General features: G+C 35.9%; 1 protein-coding gene across 1 annotated transcript in view; it reads left to right on the top strand.

The window, feature by feature from the left end:
• Kcnh7 (potassium voltage-gated channel subfamily H member 7) overlaps nt 1-17,903 on the top strand; it is a 570,771-nt gene that overhangs the window by 506,704 nt on the left and 46,164 nt on the right. Inside the window, exon 9 of the mRNA XM_008845762.1 lies at nt 6,448-6,647. Coding sequence (XP_008843984.1) covers nt 6,448-6,647 — 200 coding nt within the window. The remainder of the gene's footprint in view (nt 1-6,447; nt 6,648-17,903) is intronic.

Below are 17,903 nucleotides of genomic sequence, written 5' to 3'. Positions count from 1 at the left end.
TTTTTGTCTTTTTGAGCCAGGGTCCCCCCGTAGCCCCAGCTATCCTGGTGAACTAAAAGAGATCCACCTGCCTCTGCCTCCCAAGTGCTGGGATTAAAGGCATGTGCCACCACGTCCAGCTAAGAAATCTAACATTTTAAAGGAAGAAAAAGGACAGCGTTGAATATTAATTAAAAACTAATCAGCATCTATTGAAAATTATAGATATGGTAAATAACATAAATTGCAACCAAATAGGTGAGAAATCAAATAAAAGGAAACAAATTGACAGAGATTACAGAACTTTCAGACAAGACCAAGCACTTGGCAAATACAAAACTGGGATTCACAGGAACAAGAAGAGTGAGCAGAGAAAGGGAGGTGGGATCCCCAAGAATGAGAGAAGCAAGCAGAAGTGTGTTCAGAAATGAAAAGCCTTGATTTTTTCCTAAGGTTGATGAAAACCATAAACTACAAGTCCAAAATTTTTGTTCAGTGAGCCCTAAACACGTTAAATGTGAATAAAACATTTCAAGACACAGTATCAAATTGCCAAAAAGAAGGCATAGGGTTTTTAAAAAAATCTCTAAAGTAGTGAGAGGGAGAAAAAAAATAAAGACTTACATAGCACAAAAAATTTGATAGATATCAGAAACAATGGAATTGAGAAGATAATAGAATAAGACCTCTACACTGCTGAAAGAAAGAGTATCTGTCAAAATAGAGATTTATGTTTAAACTACCTTTCAAAGAATGACAGAGAAAAACTTGGCATGATTTGTTGTGAAGAGCCTACGAGAAACTGTATGCTCTTCCAATGAAAGGAGAATCATAGTTGGTGAAAATTTGGAACACAAAGGAATGAAAAATATCAGAAATAGTCAATTGAAAGTATTGTCCTTCATCTTTGTTTATAGTCAAAGTAACTGACTAATGTGGAAATAATATCAGTGAATTTACAGGTCACCTGTAAAAGGAGACGCTATGACTAAGCACAAAGAGCAGTAAGGGAAAATATAAACATGTCACGGCTGTAAAATGCCTGCCCTACACATGATGCAGTATTACATTGCTTAATGTTAAAATAAGAAATAATCACATGAAAAACTAGAAAGTATTTTAACTTAATGAGAATGAAAATAAAATGTGACCCAAAGCTATAGGAGGCATCTGACACAGTGTTTACAGAGAAATATATACTTGGCATGTTTTATTAAGAAGAAGATAGACCTAAATTCAAAGTTCTAAATTTCTATCTTAAGTAGCTAATAAAAATAAGCCAGACATGGTGGCACACATCTTTAGTCCCAGCATTCAAGCGGCAGATGGATCTCTATGAGATCAAGGGTAGCCTGGTCTACATAGGGCATTCCAGGCCATCAGGGAATACATAGTGAGATCCTGTCTCAAAAAGAAAGGGAAAAAAAGAAGTTAGTAACGATAGCAGATCAGCTGGGCATGGTGGCCTTTCATCCAAGGACTTGGGAGGCAAAGGCAGGTGGAACTCTGTGAGATGGAGGCCGTCCTGGTCGCCATAGTTACAAGCCAACTGGGACTACAGAGGGACCTTATCTCAAATGAAATGAAATGAAATGAAATAAAATAAAAAGTAAAATAAAATAACATCTTAAAGGTATGAATAAAAAGGAATGAATGACAGCTGAAAAGAAATTAATAAGATATTTGAATACATAAAGTTAGTAGGAGTACATTCTGGCACTTTAACGGTCAATGTAATTAGAAAACCTCCTGTTATATATTATACTGAAAGAACTGCCCTGGGATGAAAAACAGGATGTTACAGTTTTTAAGACATTGCAAAGCCTAAGGATTAAGGCTTTCCTCATCTGTCAGCCCTGTTAATGGGAGGCCCTCAATTCATTAATCACTAGTTGGATCTGGCAGCACCAGCCCCCACTCCTCTGCTCATGGTCTAGGCCACAGGCTATCCTGCATCTATTCTGTGTGCCCTCATCCTTCCTAGCTTCCAGGGAAAATAGGTAGAGCCCTCAATGATGCAGCCGGTATGACTGTTGGAACTTGTTAGCTTGCTAAATCCCTAAGCAATATTGAAATGTCTTCATCTGCAATGCAGGGTGGGTTTCAGCCCACCATTGGGGACACAACTGCGGAGACATTGGAAGCAAAGGAAGACTGAGGAGTCTGATGATGCATGGACAGTCTTCTTTGGCCACACGTTAGATTAAAAGCTGAACTCTTTCAAGCTGTAGATCAATCATGGAGTCCTTGCCTTGTGTGAAAGACCCAGAGCTCAACCTCCAGCACCAACAGCACAACAAAAGCTCAACAGAGGATAAAAGAATATTAAGAATTGATTTATGATTTACAACTTACAGCAAATTTGAAAATGCCCCCAGGTTTATAACTGAAACAAAAACCTGTAAAATAAAAATTAATAAATTTCATCAAAATTACCTTCATTTCAAAGGACATCGTTTTGAAAAGAAAGCAAAAAGTAATAAACTAGAAAAAATGTTTTCAAAATATAAATATCAAAAAAGACTGGCATCCAGAATATATCAAGAGTTCTTACAATGCCATAAGAAAATAATTCAATTTTAAAATGAATAAAATATTTGAACAGTCACTTCACACAAAAAGAAGACACTTGAATGTCTAAAATGTACATGTAATAGTATCATTAGTCTTCAGAGAATGCAAATTAAACACTAATGAGGTACTCTGCACATGCTGCCATGCTAGGCTTAAAGTGACAATACCAAATGTTGGGAGGATGGAACAACTGGTATTGCCATACGCTGCTGGTGGGAGCATAAAATGAAACAACTTTGGCAAACAACTTGTTTGTTATAGAGTCAAACATGCCACATCGCACAGCAATTCCACTCTTAGGTGTTTAAAAGGAAAACAAAAATATATGCCCACACAAAGACTTGTACGCAAATATTCACCACAGCTTTATTCATGACAGCCACAATCTACAAAGAGTGTGGTTTCCATCTATAGAGAGGACATAACAAACTGTGTTATGACTGTACGATGTTAAGTCAGCAATTTAAAATTAAAAGAAAACTGGTGGACACATGATTCTCAAGCTCATTCTGAACAAAAGATGTGTCTACTATGTGTCTACTGTGGTCACTAGAAAATGAAATTCATCTGTGCTGTTTAAGTTCTGAAATGATCACAGGTGACTAAAGGACACAAGTATTTTGGAATGGAAGAAATAGACTGTATCTTAACTGTATTTACAGGGATGTACATGTTTGTCACAACTAGGTAAACTGTACACTTAAAAGTCATTCATCTTGTTATATATATTCTGCATCTATATATATTCTTTTAAGTCACATATTTTAAAACATGTGGAATAAATAGAGAAACAAAATAGACTAGTTCTAGTAGAATAGTGCAGCTAATGCCTTATGAGCACTTAAATTTATTAGCTTGGATAATATATCAGAGTTTGGGTATGGTGCCCTGAAGGAATTTTTGAGATATGCCTATTTTGTTCACGTAATACTTCAACCTAAAGTAAACAATTTTGATGAGATGTCAACTCTGTAGTATGGAAGGCTGAATGAAATGTTGAGCTGAAGATAGAAATGGCTATATCATTCTTTTATTTATTTTTATATTTTTATTTTTGCTAATGTTACTTTTGACTGATAATCTGTGCTAGTTGATGGGCATCAACTAAATTAGATATGCAAAAAATAATTTTGTTCTCTCTAGCTAACAACTATTTATTCTACTTCCTTTCTAAAACAATATGGAGAAGAAAAAAAGCCCCATGTCCTAGGATTTTAAAATTCATCAATTTAGGATTACCTCAAAAAGTACATTCTAACTTTTCATCGGGTATCCAAGTATGTACTTATAATCTAGGTTTTTAACCTGACAGTGTGTACAAGTTCCTAGTTCTGTGTTAGAGTTTCCATTCCCACTTCATGGTAAATCAGAGATAAAACCACTGTGCATATTAAAGCCGTCTAAGAGATTTTTTTTTTTCCCTGAGCTTTCTCCGGCATAGTATTATGATCTTCAGGCAAAAGAGCAGTGATAGTTCACTCTCATATTCTGTTTCCACGGCACCAGAAAGGCACTTTGGAAACCTAAATATATACATGATTAATTCCAATGAGTAAAATAAGGTTCTAATATGAGTCACGGGAATCAGTTTCTGGTGAATTTTGTTAATTCTCTTCTTAATAAAGTACTACTTTATTCAAATTAGGAACAATTTAGGTCTGCTTATTCTTCTCACAGAAGAGTCAACCTGAAAAGCTGATCAGTGTTACCAAGAATTAATGCTTCACACATATGCTAACTTAGCCAGTCTGGATTGCCAGATAAGTACAAAACAGATGAGTAAATAAAAAGATGTATTTAGTGTAAGGAACTGATCTACACAGTGTTCAGGAGCACTAAGGCAAAGTTTCAATCTGAGTTAGTACAAATCCAAAGGATAGGGAAGACTACTACTGCAGGTCAGATAGTCAGAAGAGGGTGACCTCTCCCTGATGCCATTTTTCATTCTGTACAGTTCTTCAATGGACTGGATGAGAGATACCTAGAGAAGATTCAGTCTGCTTTACTTATGTCAAATGTTAATTTCAAACAGAAACACCCTTACAGACTCAAACAGGATCTGTAATATATGATAACAGAGCAAAAAAGGTCTTATGTCTTTCCTTAAAAAGTTAAGCCGTATACACTATTTTCTAAGCCAGAGATATATGTATTTTTGCAAGAATTGATGAAAGCGAATTGGAATAAAATTAAAAACTACATACAAATTAGTACTCTAAATAAGCTCTCTCTTTCATAAGACAATCACCCTGAAAAAATTCCAAAGTATTGAAAATTTATATTATACTTTTATTATCACAAGGTTAGATTCAAGGCTAAGAGGCAGAGATAAGTCACAAATTTAAAGATTATTATTTTCAGTCTCATTAAAAAGTAGTTTCAAAAACTGTTTATTATAATATTTTTATTCATTATTTGAAAATTTCATGCATACAATGTAGTTTAGTGATATTCACCCCTTAAGTTCCCCCAGGTCCATCTTTGATATCCCCACCATTCCTCCCGAGGTCATATTCTCTTTTGTTTCCTGCTTTAATAATCCATCAAATCCAATTTGTGCTGTGCAACAATTCTGTAATGTCCAGAAATCACTATTTTCCCCTAGTCATCCCCGAATTCTGTCCCTTACAGTCTTTCTGCCCTGCCTCTTCCAAGCGGATCCCTGAGGCTTAGGGGTTGTATGTGACAGAGATCTCCCATGTATGGATGACCACTCCCCATACACACATTCTCCGCACTTTGACCAGTTGTCATTTTCTGTGTTATCCATCATCTACTGCACAAAGAATCCTCTCTGATGAGATCTGAGAGTTGCACTAGTTTACAGGAATAGAGACAGAGATATGAATTTAGAGGGAAGTTTGATATTATGTATTCTTAGTAAAAGCATATAAAAGTTTATAAAAGTAATAAAGTTCAACCTTGGAATGTATGAGCTCTGTAACCATGAGTCCTTGGCCATTGCAGTACCAGACATGAACTTCCTCCAGAAGTTTAAACCCAGTCAGAAAGCAATTGATTACTTCCATAACATTCTGCCACTATTGCACCTATGAGCATATCTTGACATGCTAGTCATTATTATAGCTAAAAGACTTCAAAGCTGGCTTATATTGTTCATGATCCAGCAGCCTGAATAGCAGCTTCATGCACTATAAAAGTTAGCGAGCAGAAAGAAATCTTTCTGGCCAGTACCAAATTTATTTCTCTATGTTCTGTGATCAAGTGTAAAGGAGGAATGGTAGCCATAGGGAAATATATATATATATATATATATGAATATTTAAATATATTCACATAAAAAGTTAATTGGGACTATTCTACACATGAGACAATACTCCTCCCAGAAGCCATGTCTTACTAAATAAAAAGCCCAGGCCAGGTGTGGTATACCTCCCCTGGGGTTGTCAGCTGTGTCTCAGAGAACCCCGTCCCCCAAAATACAGACTATTGCCATTGGTCTGGGTTGCCCTCCAGAACTTGGTGGTAAGACTGTGTTGCTGAAAGAGTGGTTCTGAAATTTCTAAAAGATGTTTTTGCTTCATGAATATTTTTTCAAGTAAAAGTAGTTATGTTGGCTAATGATTTGGCTCATTACAGATAAGATAGTTTATTACAAATGCATTTAATATTTCACTAATACTATAGGTTATTGGCAGATATTATAAAGTAAGCTGAGTTTTACTTTGAATCCATGATGAGTTTGAATACTTTACCTCTCTCTAATATTGAAATTATAGTGTGGCAGTAGTTTAACTTCCTTTATCTCCACGGACCAGTAGTAAATTGACATGTGGATTAAATATTCAAAATTAGCATACTTGATATTCTGAGAAAATATACTATGTCCAAGTGCAATTTTCCTCCCATAATTTTGTTTCTTATTCAATCCAGCCCTAATGTATGCAAGCATTTTTGGGAACGTTTCTGCAATTATTCAAAGACTGTACTCAGGAACTGCCAGGTATCACATGCAGATGCTGCGAGTAAAAGAGTTCATTCGTTTCCACCAAATCCCCAATCCTTTGAGACAACGGCTTGAAGAATACTTTCAGCATGCATGGACTTACACCAATGGCATTGACATGAACATGGTATGTATTTCTGTTTCCCAAAACAGATGCTCCACAGGCATTATAGCTATAGCCAAAGTGGAAAGGGCAGTCTCACCAGCTTTGAGCCCCTTGCTTTTGTTTTATCCTCTCAGATGTTTATTTTCTCCCCTGGAGATAGTGTCTCATTCTCAATTCATGGCATTGCATGAGGCTATATCTAGTTATATTGTGTGGCAAAGGCATTATAACATGATGCAAACTGATATAACTGTGCGTCTTAGAGTTCCCGTTTCCAACTAAAAGAAAAAAAAAGAATTTTCTTAACTAAGACTTGGAATTTCACTGTATGGCCTAGTTACAAAGAAAAACAAAAGCTGGACATGTGTGTAATTAAGATTTGGAAAACAAACTGTGGCAATTCGGATGACCTCAACAGGGATCCAAGATAACTCATTTTTTGAAGCATGACATCTTGAAAATTTGTAGGGAAGATTAAGGAGCTTAAGTACATCATAAGTATTTTTCTGATAGGAAGTTTCATGCTTCTTCTAGCAATTTTTCTATGCTTATAAAATTAGCTAAATTCCCTTTAACATACTTTGTTTAATGGATCTTAGCTTTCAAGTGCAAAATAGATTCCTTCATACCTTTAAAACATTTGATATCAAAAATCAGTTTTCATAATCACCTCCTGAATCTTTGCAAAAAGTCAACAAAATTAACATGAATGGGCTCCAAAGAATTCTTTTTAGCCTTAAGCGGATTGCTCTGCTTACATTATTTACCTTGGTGCTTGGCTTTAGAGACTGAGCAGTACAAATAAATAGATAAATAAATAAATAAATAAATAAATAAAGGACACAACAAAGCCAAATCCCACATATCATACAGCTGTAGGGAAAAGATCCAAAGATATGGCACCTCCCCATAGGACTCCTCCATTCTGAAAATTCTTTTGAAAATAAATCATTCCTATTTAATCCCAACAAATACATAATGTCCTTTTGTGGAGGTGTATATGTGCATTTTAAATTGATATTTTTCATTTGAACAGAAAGGTTTAACAAAAGCCAATGAATCAAAATTAGCAGCAATGGTGCAGGACATACTGTAATTGTTGTTGACTCAAAGACATAGTATATAGATAGATAGATACATGAGATAGATAGATAGATGATGATAGATAGATAGATAGATAGATAGATAGATGAGAGATACATTTATTATAGCTGCATGTGACTTACTTGACTGATAAATAAGAACATAACATTGTATTTTTTAAATGAAGAAATAAAAGAGGACATTTTAATCAAAATTATAACTGAACTCCATTAGCTATTTCTCATTGTCCTGAAGATCATGGTGAAAAATCCACTGAGTAAATTGATATCACATGAGATGACTTTAATCCTGCAAGAAAGAGCACCTGTATATTGGTTGCTTTTATAAACTGCTAGCATGACTATTTAACAAAGATATCAGCATTCAAAACCATTGAGGGATCTCTAACACTGGGATGGCTTGAGCAGTGTCAAGATTTTTAATTAAAATCTGTGTCACTCAATTTTATTGTTCCATACTGCCAGATTATTTCAGTAACAGTAGTAAAATGATTACTTATTTTACTCCCCTTCTCCATAAAAATCTAGATTTATGATCATTTTTGAGATACAATATTTTGTAACAACTATTTACCTTTCATTGTTTGACTCTATTACCTATAAATATGGTTTATAGACCACTTGCCTATTTACAATGTACTTATGAAAGATTTATCTCTTTCCTGTCTGCTTCACACCTTAATACATGGAATCACAACACCCACCGGTAAGAACAGGAGGTATTTATATCCAATTTAATTCTCGTGTAAATTGTGGAGAACACCTTGTTATTTGTCAGGCTTAGATCTTGTTAAATGATTTCTAGTGTTAGTTCTGATCTTTTTTGCATGATATAACAAAGGAAATACAAAGCAAAAACCTGGGGACGATAACATGAAAGAGGCCAAGTACAGTATAGAAATATTTAATCTTAGTAACTTGACCTCCAAAGATATTTATGTACAGTTTCCTACTCCCATCAAAAATTTCCTTCTCTGCCCCATTCCCACCATGGTAAAGGTTATGGGTATACGGTTTGCATTAGATAATTGTCATAAAGAAATATCATTCTCTTTCATCATCCTCTTTCCATGATGTAGGTGCTTTTCTTTCCTCTCATCTGCATGCCAGTATTACATGATGCTGGAGCGTGTGAGCTCTAAACCATGTGCCGCTGAGACTTGCATGTGGTTTTGAGAACTTGATTTGCACGAACTTCTTGTTTGTACATGGTGTCTACATTATCATTTTGTGACTGCAAAGTGAGTAGTAACAAAAAAAGAGATCAAAGTACAAGATAACTCCTAAAGCAGTAAATAGAAGATGCTTGTTTATTAAGCATGATGTGTAAAAACAGAGTTGATTAGAGAAAAGAAATGTATTCCTAGACTACTGAGAGGTAAAAAAGAAAAAAAAATCAAAAATGATTTTTTTTTACCTCCAAAACCACATTGTTAAAAATCCTGTGGCTTTTTAAATTATTGATAGTAAAATTATGATTTAATAACAGTTGAAAATTATCTAGTTTATGTATTGTGATACATAAAACCACATCGAACTGTTGTATTTTACATCAACATTCCATATTATTTCATTTGATTAAAACCTTAAATATAATTTCTCATGAAACATTTCAGGTCATTTTTACTTTTTAGTCCAAATGAAGTAAAAGGCTTCAAATCACACTGTATTACTTCTCCTGAAATTATTTTCATGATCATACACTAGACTGTGAGACCACCAAAATGTAGAAAAGAATAGACCGAAAAAGTGGGGCCATAATTCTTAAGTCCTTGTATCTTCTACTTTTTGTAAAAGTTATTGCCAGAATGTTCCAGAAAACAGTTTCAGTTTTTCAGTTCAACAGAGTTTCCTTTCACTTGAACCAATATGGCTCACAGTAAAAAGTTAAAAGGGCAAGATAGTGAAGTAGGAAGATGAGTGTGTTCTTTAGAGTTTGATTTCAGATCTACAGTTGTGTAATTGTCTCAAAAATGTGCACAGGTTAACTCCAGAAACTTGACTACTTGGGAATAAGGATATGTTTTCTCTATGTAGGGCTGATGGTATCTAAAGGAATTTCCCCTAAATCAAAGCCATCTCTTGACCCAGTCTGGAACTTTCTGATGTTAGCTACCATTAAAATATAACCAAAAATTGAAAATCATTCTCCATCTACGTGTAGAAGCAAGTGAAATCAGTTACACTCAAGAGCCTGGCTTGAACTTAAGAGCCATTCTGGTCCAATGTCCATTCTTGGTGAAGGGAAATAAACTATGTACATCAGAAGCCTCTCTATAATCAGGATGCTGGCATGGAAAGAAATTGTTTTTATACATTAGTGGAGAAGTTATCGCTTCTCTAGAATCCCTGCTACCACAGCAGCCAGTATGGCTGAATAACAGGAAAGCACACAACAGGAATCCAGGAGTCCCTGGCACTAACTTGATCTGCCACCCATCTTGAACAAGTCACTTAACCTTGCTGCAATTCCAATAAACTTGGTATTTTCTAGTACTTCAATGCATTTGTATGCAAATATAATGTGTGCATCATAAACAACCTGCTGCCTCCATCCTCCATGGCCTGGAGTGAGTATCCGGGTCTTCCTACGGAACATCTGCCTCTGATGGAATGTTGTTCAAAATCCAGTGGACTAAGTGGATGTTAGAATTGTCAGTTGCAGAGAATCGAGGAAACTTTCAGAAAAGAAAAGTGCAAGCATCAAAGCAAGTGTGCACATACACAGAGAGAGAGAGAGAGAGAGAGAGAGAGAGAGAGAGAGAGAGAAGTACAAGACAGAATTGGGCAATTCATAAACATTACTTAATTTATTTTCAGGAAGCAGATAATGGGGATAACAGCACTTTTTATTATTTTATTTATTTTTATCTTCTGTATATGCATGTATTGCCTGCATGTATGTGAGTGCACTCGTGTCATGCAATGCCTCGGAGGTCAGAAGAGGCCTTCGGATTCCCCTGAAACTGGAGTTAAGGACGGTTCTTTAGCCCCCATGTGGGTGCTGGGAATCAAACCCCAGTCCTCTGCAAGAACAGTCAGTGCTCTTAACCACTGAGCCATCTCTCCAGCCCTGATAACAGCACTTTTTAAGGTTCTTTAATTGAGGAACATTTGAGAGACAAATATAGAAAATAAAAGGAATAATAGTCTAGAAAAAGAATAAATTCTCTTGGGTAGATCAAGTCTGGAACACAAGTAGGGAAGAACATTAATAAGTTAGTATGATAGTTTTCAAGGGTGAGGGAGAAAAATTAACAGCCTTGCAGCACATGGTCCAAACTTCCAGCTCAAGCAGAATCCAGATGAATGGTGAGGACCCTGGAAGTGGAAGTGGAAGACAGGAGTGAGTTGCAGGGCAGGGTCTTTGAAGACTGTTACTAAGAATCTAGTAAGCTAAAAGTACTTAGAAGCATAGTGTAATTCTGAGTGGCACAGCGTACGTTTGAAATGATGCTAACATGTCCAAAGTAGATAAGAGGGAGATAAATGATAGACTATTTAGTAGAAAACTCTATTTCTTGGGCTGGTGAGATTTTAAGGAAGATTTTAATTAAAATTTTCTTTTCACTACTATTGAAACTCTTTTCTTGTTTCCCTAGTAACTGGCAGAGCCTCCACGGCCAGCACTGAACTTACCTCTGCATTTATAACCTAAGTGTATTCAATGAAAAACCCATTCTAAGGACTAGGGAAGAGGGCCCGGTCAGTAAGGTTTTTGCCTCAAAGCATGAGAACCTGAGCTCAATCCCCAGAACCCACGCAAAAAGCAGATGGCTTCTGTTTATAATCCCAGCACAGGAGAAGTGGAAATGGGCAGATTCCTAAGGCTTGCTGGCCAACCAGTCCAGCCTATTTGGTGAGTTCCAGGCCACTTAGGGACCTCACCTCAAACAATGTAGATAGCATGTGAAGCCCAAGTAATGTTGACCTCTGAACTCCATAAACATGCATGCACACGTGTATGAAAATCTCATTTTGTGCACCTATTTTAAAATTTTCATCTGTGCCACACTTTCATGTTCAGATCACAGTTTTTGACACGCTTAAGTTCAATTAATCAAATGAGGTAAAAATTAATCCTTACAACAATAAAACTCCATCACTAACATAAAAGCAAAATTTTAAAATAGTGTGGCTTGCCTTCAAAACTGTATTTTTGGATCCCCTTGCCTTTTTCTAAAGATATTTTATTTATAAACATAGCCAATGAAAATATTTGATTGTTATAGCTGCTTAAAATAATGCTCTTGTGTCTTTCTAATATAGCAGACAACTTAAAAAGAGGCATAAAGGTGGAAAAATCCTTACATATAATTGATAATAGACTTTAGGACTCATGAAACCTTTGTTTTTCTATAAATAAATAGTTATCATTTAGGAGTTGAGTTTTAAAAATAACTTTGCACAATGCACTTAAAATAATATTTTGGGGTTAATGAGAGAGCTAAGTGACTAAAGGCATTTGATCTGAGTTCAATACCTGGGAGCCTTCCAGGGAAAGGAGAGAACCAACTCCTGGCTGGAGTCCTCTGACTTCCACATGGGTCAATGCATGAACACACACGCACACACACACACACACACACACACACACACATCAAAATAAATAAATGTAATTTTAATTTCTTTTAAGATGATATTTTCATTGGTATGTTGATCAGTTGACAAGAGATTACCCAGCTCTAAAGAGTAGGGTAGATTATAAAATTTGCACTAAGAAGCCTATCAGCATACAAGCTTGTTACTCTTGGTCACCCTCAGTGGCCTGTCCCTGAATGACAGATTCTTTAAAAAGACTAAACTTCATCTGCCCTTCCTATGCTACTTCCTCTGAACCTCTTTAAATCACCACAGTGAAAAAAAGTACCATCTGAGATCCCTGGAATGGCCAGTATCCACCATAAAATGGGCATCTGGTTATTTAGGTTACAAGGCCCAGACACCTTTCACAATGGCGACCGCATTCATTCTAGTCTCCTCTACCAGAGAATGCCTTATCCATAGGTGACATTATGCTGCTTTTATGCAAAGTAAGGCCAGTAGTGATAGGATGTGTCCTATAGCAGTTGGGGAGCCAAGAGAAGGACAGACAGCATGGCTCAGGGCTTTGCATAGATCAACAACCACAGCAAATAAAATAAAAAAATCACCTCTGAGGCAATGAATACACTCTGGGCTTTCCTTTCACTATTTATTACTAATGTTCTCCTCCAGTAGTAGAAGGCGAAAATGATGTCTCCATTTGTCTCGCAACTGTTTAAAATAATGGGCCTGTTTGAACAGGACCCTTGAGTGTGCTTCCTGCTGCTGAAAACTACAAAAGTCTTTCATTGAAGAGTTACCAAGAAGCAGAGTTATTCAAACTGAATTCACTTTCATGTTGTTTTATAAGCACAGGATAAGCTGATAAAATAATATTAATAACAATAAAAAACAGAACTCAGAGATGGCAAGATGGCTCAGCAGTTCTTGGAGGACCTGGGTTCAGTTCCTGGTACCCAAGTGGTTGCTAACAACAGTCCTTAATACCAGCTCCAGGGGATCAAACGCCCTTTTCTGGACTCTGTGAGCATTGCACAAACGTGGTATACTTATATACATGCAGGCAAAACACTAATGCACATAAAATAAAGATAAATAATAAATAAAAATTAAAAATTAAAAAATAAAACTTATCAAAGTTCAGTAGTAAAATATTCTTTGGAAATATTATTTTAAGCCTCTTTAGATGAAATACTAGAATAATTCAACATTCCTTGTACTTAATGAACTGAGATCATCCACAATGTTCTTCAGAGTAAAAGCTTGATACTTTCATCCATGGAAACCTACCCAGAGTACTGGGGATTATGATTAATGGGTATGTACATGTTGCATCAAATATGTTGATCTTCTTAATCACGTTTAAAATAAAAATAAGCAGAAACAGTTCACCCAAACAAAATTATTATATAATTTTAAGGACATAATAACAGAAAAATTCAGATGCATCTTAATTATGTTTCTCTACTTAGACATGTTATTATTCACGTGAATGTTTGTGGGTGGGAAAAGTACAGAATAATAGCACTTTTCAAGCTAGAAATTCCCTGTGAACCTCTTTCAGTTGTTATTTTAGCTCCTATTAGTGAGGTGATTACCCCCACCAGAATGTTGTACTTCAGGACTATTTATGGGAGATTTCCAAGACAAAATTCCATCACTCTCATGGTGGATTTTTAACAGTTCAGTACCCTGTTAAAATATTTTTATTTATCCTGTAGTTCATTTCACCCTTTCTCTTTGTAATCATCACAGATCAGGATGTTCTACAACCTCACAGGGTGAAAACCTGTCTGTTTAGGAACACCTGCTTTAGGGGAAGACGAGACAAAGAATCACTCCATATCAGTATAGTTATTTCATGTCAAGCACAGAAGCCCATCTCTGGCTGTCTTCTGTCTGGTTCTTTCCTGCAAATCATGATTCAGGAATGCTAGGAAGATGAATTCCTAGTAGTGTTTTCCAAGATAGACACTTGAACCCAGTCTAAGCTTATTCTCTTTATCTATGAATCATTCTTAATATTTAACATAGATAACACTAGCACTGATAATCAACTCAGCTTTATAACAAATCAAGTCCCTTTGTCTATGTATCTGAAGAACTGGCTGAAGCATTATGCTAGAAAAAAAAGAGCTATATGGTAGAAAATTTCACAAGCGTGACTGGTAAATACAACAGAATCATATGGGCTGGCCATAGGTAAAATAACCAGAAAGGGAAACTTTCTTGGAGTGAAAGCTGGAGAAGTGAGGCATGAGAGTAATAGTGATAACCAAGGGAGAAAACAGGAATACGATTCACCACTGCCTGTGAAAAAGGATTCTGACTGAATGTCACTTCTATGCCTTCATTCTTTTTTTGTCTTAGATTGTATTTATTTATATTTATGTATATGAGTGTTTTTGCTTACATGTATGCAAATACCTACATAGGGCAGAAGAGGGCAACAGATCCCCTGGAACTGAGTAGAGGATGGGTGCTAGTTGCCATGTAGGTGCTAGGAACCTAAGCCAGATCCTCTGAAAAATCAGTAAATCCTCTTAAATGCTGTCATCTCTCACACTCCCATGCCCTCATTTTGAAGCACGAGGAGGGTGCTAAGTGGAATTAGTAGCAATATATTGTTTTATTCACTTACCTTTCAGTCTTACCCACCTTAGCATACCAACCTGCAATCACTAAGTGTTTTTAGAAATAGTTTTTATTAAATATAATGGATCTCACAGATCATGGCTTTTATACCAGCTGTATACTATTGAGGAAAAATGACTTATCTAACCACTGAAACAAAATTAAAAGAAACACTAGGACCTGATTTTCAAATTTAAGTTGTAGAATCACTGCACATTATCAGACTATGAAATATTTTTTAAACAGTGGCTGAGGCGATGGCCCAGTGGGTGAGAGTATTTGTTGTGCAAGCATGAGGACCAAATAGAGCCTCTTGTTCACCATACCCGTTGCCAATAACATATGTAAATATAATTGTTCTCAAGTTATACAGCCTGATAAGAGATTTTCAAGTTGAGAGCGTCTTCTCCGACCGTGCAAACATCACACACAGACACATAAACACATAAAAATTTTACACAGGTAAAAATCACAGCCTAAGTATTTTGTATAATGGAGTTTTTTGGTGTGACGTTGCTAAGACTTTCATTAAGCTTTTTAATCCTTTCACTCTCCTATCTCCACATCGGAAATATTCACACATTATCTATTATTTATGTCTAGAAACTTCCACAACTTTCTCAGCTTTATTATATGTGTGCATATATTCTCAGATATACTAAAGGCACATACTAGCCATCACATACATACTTGCATAATATTAGTTGTTTCACACATTAAACCCTATTACAATAATCCAAGTCATCTTATATAAAACTGACTCACATAACATTCCACAGTAATTCATTTTACATACTCTAATTTTTAGTAGATAACATTATGTAATTTCCTGACACTAATAATTCTTCACTAATAATCTTAATTTTTTTATTCTTAGTTCATGGCACTTTAAATGATACAGCAATAACTATGCATAGATATTTCTGTTACTGATGGTTTTATCTTTACAAATATATCCACAAAGAGATTTCTGAGCTAATGACTGTAAGAAAATTTAATTTTAATGGTTATTGATTGACAAGTCACATTTCTTTTATTATTGAATTTTTTCAATTTTCAGACAATATAATTTGATGGTATTTAGATCCCCTCCCCTATCCACACCTGCCCTAATTTCCTCCCACTCAATTTAGTATAATCTATTATATTTATATGGTCGTTAGCCACATAATTTTTGTCTCTGAATACCCTTCAGTGTGGGTCCATCCACATTTCTAACACAAATGTGACCATTTCCCCCTCTTCCTTTTGTAGTAGTGGGTATCATATTTCTTTCTCAATTTTTTTCTTTCTCATTTTTGCCAGTTTAACAGATATGTATTTGCAGTCACTTTAATCACATTTCCCTTGTTAAATATTCACTTTGTATGTAGTATTGTCTGAAAATTTTTGTCTATCTTTGTCTGTTTTTGTTTCTTTTTTATAAAAACTCTCTGAACATTATAGATATTAATGCTTTATCTGTCATCTATAGTACAAATCATTCTTTTGTTTATTGAATTCTTGTGCATTTCATACAAAACACCTCAATCATCATTATGCCTTCGCCCATCCATAACCCTCAGAGCCTGTCCCACAGATGTCATGCATTCTGTCATGTATGTTAAGGCCTATCCAGTCAAGTTAGTGTAACCAGACATCCCTCAGTGTAAGTGCATCTACTAGGGTCTAGTCAGCATATCTAGAGTCACTCCCTTAAAGATCAACTCTCCCTCACCCAGCAGTAATCAGCTACCAATAGTTCTTTGGCTAAGGTTGGGGCCTGCTGTCCATTTCCCTACTTCTGTGCTGGGCTTTTGTCTGTTTGAGTTTGCATGGGTCTAGTGTATGCTGACACCATTGCCGTGGATTCATATGAGCAAGATCCCGGGGGTCTGTAAGAGTCTGTTTCCTTATGGTCATGCACCTCCTCCCCTGGCTCTTATACTAAATCATTCTTAATAGCATTTCAATGTATTAGTTTTATATTTAATGGATTTTAAAATATATTTATTGATTTTTTTTGGTCTTTTTGAGACAGGCTCTCCCTGTAGCCCCAGCTTTCCTGGAATTCACTATGTAGACCAGGCTGGCCTTGAACAGATAGAGATCTGCCTGACTCTGCCTCCGAGGGCTGGGTTTAAAGGCATGCACCACCACACCCCGCTTATTTTTATTGATTTTTTAAGAATTTTATGTGATGTATTTTGATCATATTCAGATCCCTCCTCACTTTTTTTTTGAAATGGATATTTTTTTAATTTTTTTTTACAATACATTCTTCTGAGCTGGGTACATCTCTTTCAAAATTGGCTGTACAGTTTTAGGTTGACAGATGAATTATTATGCTTGTACAATCTTTTGCTCATTATAAACTCTATAAGACATAAAATTAAATGAGGTTTTAACGTTTAAAAAAGATCTCCATTTCGTTATTAAAATATACAGTTTCATCCAGAAAAATTCATTTTAAGGCAATTAACATTGAGACATTTTCACATGCATTTCTAATCTCTCTATATATGACTATTACTGGTCACAGTCGCTTACTATCTGAGTTCCTTGGCATGTGAGTATGAACATAAACTCAGATAGACAGCCTTCCTCTCCCACTAGAGACTCCATACTCTGTCATCCCTGTCACTGTCCACTGTGTTGTCAGCACCCTCATCCATTCCCCCCTGTCTGCCCTTCTGGTAAATCTAGTCAGCCAGAGGTCCCTGTTCCAGGAGGGTCAGCTGTTCCTCATCTACGGTAATCAATTGTCAGTATTCCTTTGGATAGAATTGGGGTCTGCTGTTCATATGTCCTGAAGTATGTTGGGTTACTGCCTGGAAGACCCTTTATCTATCCTGGCCAACAACTCGACTGAAGGTATCGCCTGTCTGGCTTTGCTGTTTGTCGAGTAACTTTTAGTTATATAGATGTATGCTCTTATGATATTATGTTGGCCCCTTTATTCCTTGGTTATACTTCCCTTTTGGGTGTTTAAGGACATACAATTGGACCAGATAAA

The sequence above is a fragment of the Nannospalax galili genome, unplaced genomic scaffold, assembly GCF_000622305.1.
Source record: "Nannospalax galili isolate Female #2095 unplaced genomic scaffold, S.galili_v1.0 scaffold540, whole genome shotgun sequence".
Taxonomy (NCBI): Eukaryota; Metazoa; Chordata; class Mammalia; order Rodentia; family Spalacidae; genus Nannospalax; species Nannospalax galili.
This window is presented reverse-complemented; position numbering and strand designations above follow the sequence as displayed.